At 61.3% G+C, this 3,555-nt stretch overlaps 1 protein-coding gene across 1 annotated transcript; it reads right to left on the bottom strand.

The window, feature by feature from the left end:
- Positions 1-303: 303 nt before the first annotated feature.
- On the bottom strand, positions 304-2,931 carry LOC136463965 (scarecrow-like protein 8). The gene has a single exon (XM_066462932.1). It carries the CDS (start codon positions 2,690-2,692, stop codon positions 806-808), a length of 1,887 nt encoding a protein of 628 aa, XP_066319029.1. The 5' UTR covers positions 2,693-2,931; the 3' UTR covers positions 304-805.
- Positions 2,932-3,555: the final 624 nt, after the last annotated feature.

Genomic DNA, 3,555 nt, shown 5'->3' with positions numbered 1-3,555 from the left:
GAGAGAGAGAGAGACATATGAGATCCGGTGAGCTCGTCAGTGGTCACGTACTCACGTCTGAGCACGCCGGGGTAGAAATTCGTATAGTCCGACAAGATATGAGGGGACTTGTCACCGAAAGCGCCCATACCATGAGCCTGCGTGTCAGGAAACCACAGGTCAAGGGACACGGTCGCAGTGGGCTGGGCCCATTGCAACACATATTTGCCACCGGTTTAGCACCTGAACTGCAAGTACAGTACAGAAACTCAGCGTTGACAGCAAAGGATGTAACACGCGATAAATGCCATTCAATCAGCGTCAGCAGTGATTTTACCTACATATTTACGTTTACAAGGAAACAAAGCTATCCAGTATTCTACTTTATGCTGCCTAAGATCACAGTTAGGTTTAAGCAGGTGAGAGCGCTTGAAGTTGAAGGAAAGCGAGCGCACGAGACGCGATGGCCAGGCTCTGTTGCCGGGCGCGCTACAGGCGCGGGCAGAAAACAACACCAGCAAGGCAGCAAGTAGCCACGCATCCAAATCGAGCCCACAGGAGAAGTCGGATAGCACTAGCAACCACGAATGGTGCAACCAATTACTACTACAATATTCAACTACCAGTGGCCATGGAAAAAAAAAACAGTTACTAGTGCTACAATATTCAACTACCAGTGGCCGTAAAGAATTCAGAGAGATTATTACAACTACTAGGCATTCTTGGATGCACAACGGATGTTCCTGAGGTACTCTGATGGATCGGTGGCGGTAACAATGCTGTAACCGGGAGCTGATGAGCTCATCCATCACCAAGCGTGCTACGTCTAACGCCAGGCGGAGGCGACGGTGACCACGCGCCCCATCCAGTCGACCCCGAGCCGGCCGCTGTCCAGCTTCACGTCGAACCCCGGACGTAGCCGTGCCCTGACGCGGTCGGCGACGCCCTGCCCGATCGCCACGGGCCGCAGCCCCGCCATGCCGAACCGGGCGCTCCACTTGCCGAACACCTCGCACCGCTCCACCCGCTCGGGGCCCTCCCGCGCCACGGCGTTGGCCGCCTTGTTCGCCAGGGCCGTCTCGGCCCGGGCCTTCTGCGCGCTGTCGCGGGCCAGGGTCGCGTCCAGAGACTCCAGCACCGCGCCGTAGTGCGCGCACGCATCGGCAAACCGCGCCGCCAGAGGCGCCGTGTTGGCGTTAAGCTCCTGCTCCACGAGCGTCACCACGCGCGGGCACAGCGCGCGCACGCCGCGGAGGAGCTCGTCGCGCGGGTTCGCCGGGGACACACTCTCGTCTGGGACGCGCGACAGAACGAACGCCAGGTTCACCACCAGCGCATCCCCTCCTGGCTCGCACCCGAGCCTCGACGCCTCGAGCTCTCCAGCAACGCAGCTGACTGTTTCGAACCGGAAATCCAGCCCTGCCTGCTGGGCGTGCCTCTTGAGCCGCTGCTCCGTGGCCGGGAGCGCCTGCGCTAGAGCCGGCGTGAACGGCGACGTGGGGTCGGCGACGGCCGTGACCTTGAGACATGTGCCGGCCACGCGGCGGCTGGAGAGGGCTTGGATGAGGGCGATATGCTGCGCGACGCTAACGTCGAAGTCGATCAGGTGGATGACGCGCTGGTCGGCTACGGCGTCGAGGATGGCGAGGTTGGCACCGTGGAGGGCGAGGTCGAAGCAGGGGGAGACGTCGTGCAGGAGCTGGCATGCCGCACGCTGCTCGGCTCCGCATAGGACCGCGAGGTGTTGAGGCGCGGGCGGTCGTCCGATGCGGGAGGACAGGGCGGCCGCCATCATGGCCACAAGCCTCTGTTCCGCGTCCCCGCGCGGGTTTGCGGCAACCTTCAGGACCGCGAGGTGAGCGGCCGCCGCTGCGTGGTTGCCGTCGGCGATGGCGGCGGCGGCCTCGGACAGCAGCTGGCGCGACGAGGCTGTCGAGGTCGGCGGCGAGCTGGACGCTGCCGACGAAGCCGCGGACGACGAGGAGTTCGACGGAGACCTTATTGACACGGCAGGCGCGGTGTTGTGGTTGTTGGGAAGAGACGTCAAAGGCGCGGCGGTGATGGAATTGAGCTCCTGTATCGTGTCCCCCCACGCAGAGCTGGTGACCGTGGAGCCACATGCACTCCCCGTCGCCTCTGCCTCGCCGTCGTCGTCGTCGCCGAGTAGGTGCTTCTCCAGCTCCTGCAACAACACCAGCTCTCTGGCCGCCGAGCGACCCGCAGCCGGCACCCTGGCCACGGCCTGCGGAGGCGCGGACGTTGCAGCCACCATCTGCCGCTGCAACATATGCGACGGCGGCGTCTCCATGTGCGACGCGGTGGTGAGCGACGACAGCGTCGACGACGGCTGCGGCGAGAGCCCGGCAAAGCCCGTTGAAGGCGGCCTGGAGGAACCCGAGGTCCGCGCGGTGGCGGCCCCCGCCAGCACGGACCCGATGTCGATCGGCGGGTGCGCGATCTGCGACTGTGCCGCGACGCGCTGCCTCACCGCGCGCAGGTACAGCGCCTGCTGCCACCTCTCCACCTCGCCATGGCTCCTCTTAAGCACCCGGCCGCTCGCCACGGCCGCAACGTCCTGTCGAGGCGGCAGCAGCTGCTGCTGCGGCGGCGGAGGTTGCCTCTTCAGCGCCGGCGCCTCCGCGGCCGATCCGGCGCCGTAGGCGTAGGCGTACCCACGGCGAGGGTCGCACCACGGCGCGCCAGCGGGGTCCATGCCGCCGGCGAAGCCCAGAGCAAAGCAAGAGCTGCGGAGACACCGCACGGGAGCAGGCAAGGAAAGCGCGAGAGAGAACGAAGGATGACAAGAGGATGGGACGAATCTACCGTGCAGGGAGGAGGAAATAGTATGGAATCCCGTAGCGAAAACCCGGGCGTGCACATTCAATTCCTTGCTCCGCTAATAAAGCGCCTGCCTTTCGCAGCCCACCCTGACGGTATACTTTCCCCGGTGCGAACCAGAGGCTTTGCTTTGCTTGGGATCCGACGCCAACGCCGGTGTTGTTGTCAAAAAAAAAAACGCCGGTGCGGCAGTAACGAGTGACGCTGACGGCGTGGCCGTGGCCGCGTGGGGCCGCGCCTGCGGGCTGCGGTTGGGGAAATTGACCGATCGGTGGGTCTGGGGGCGGCCAGGTTTTTTTACCTTGGACGAGGGATCCAATCGTCGAGGTCGACGGGGTCATCAGTCCGTGTTTGGGCCAGGTTTTGATGCGAAAATACGCTCGGGGATGGTGAGGCTGCCGGTAACGCACGTGAGGCGGTCTAAAACGGAAGACTCGTCGCGGAATCCAAACCTAAAATATGTTTTCAACGTAATACCTATAACCTCGAACAGAGTAATTATATGGAAGATCCATTTTAGATGCCATGAGAGGTATAATTCAAATCTAAGTATCCTCTCTCCTAAAGACCCATTTATAGAAATGGTTGTCTTTTAGGTCTTATGGTTGGAAAAGACAAACAAAAAGATATTAAATCCTTTATTTATAGCGTTATGTAAAACACGAATGGATCTTATATTATATTTTGGTTGAAGACAGTCTGAGCAATGACGAGGTGCGTTTCCGAAAAATGACGAGG

Source organism: Miscanthus floridulus, chromosome 7, assembly GCF_019320115.1.
Source record: "Miscanthus floridulus cultivar M001 chromosome 7, ASM1932011v1, whole genome shotgun sequence".
In the NCBI taxonomy this organism is placed as follows: Eukaryota; Viridiplantae; Streptophyta; class Magnoliopsida; order Poales; family Poaceae; genus Miscanthus; species Miscanthus floridulus.
Note: the sequence above shows the minus strand (reverse complement) of the source record. Positions and strands in the feature narration are given on the sequence as shown.

Excerpts from the sequence above, each read along its gene's own strand:
- LOC136463965 (XM_066462932.1), bottom strand. The coding sequence starts at position 2,692 with ATGGACCCCGCTGGCGCGCCGTGGTGCGACCCTCGCCGTGGGTACGCC.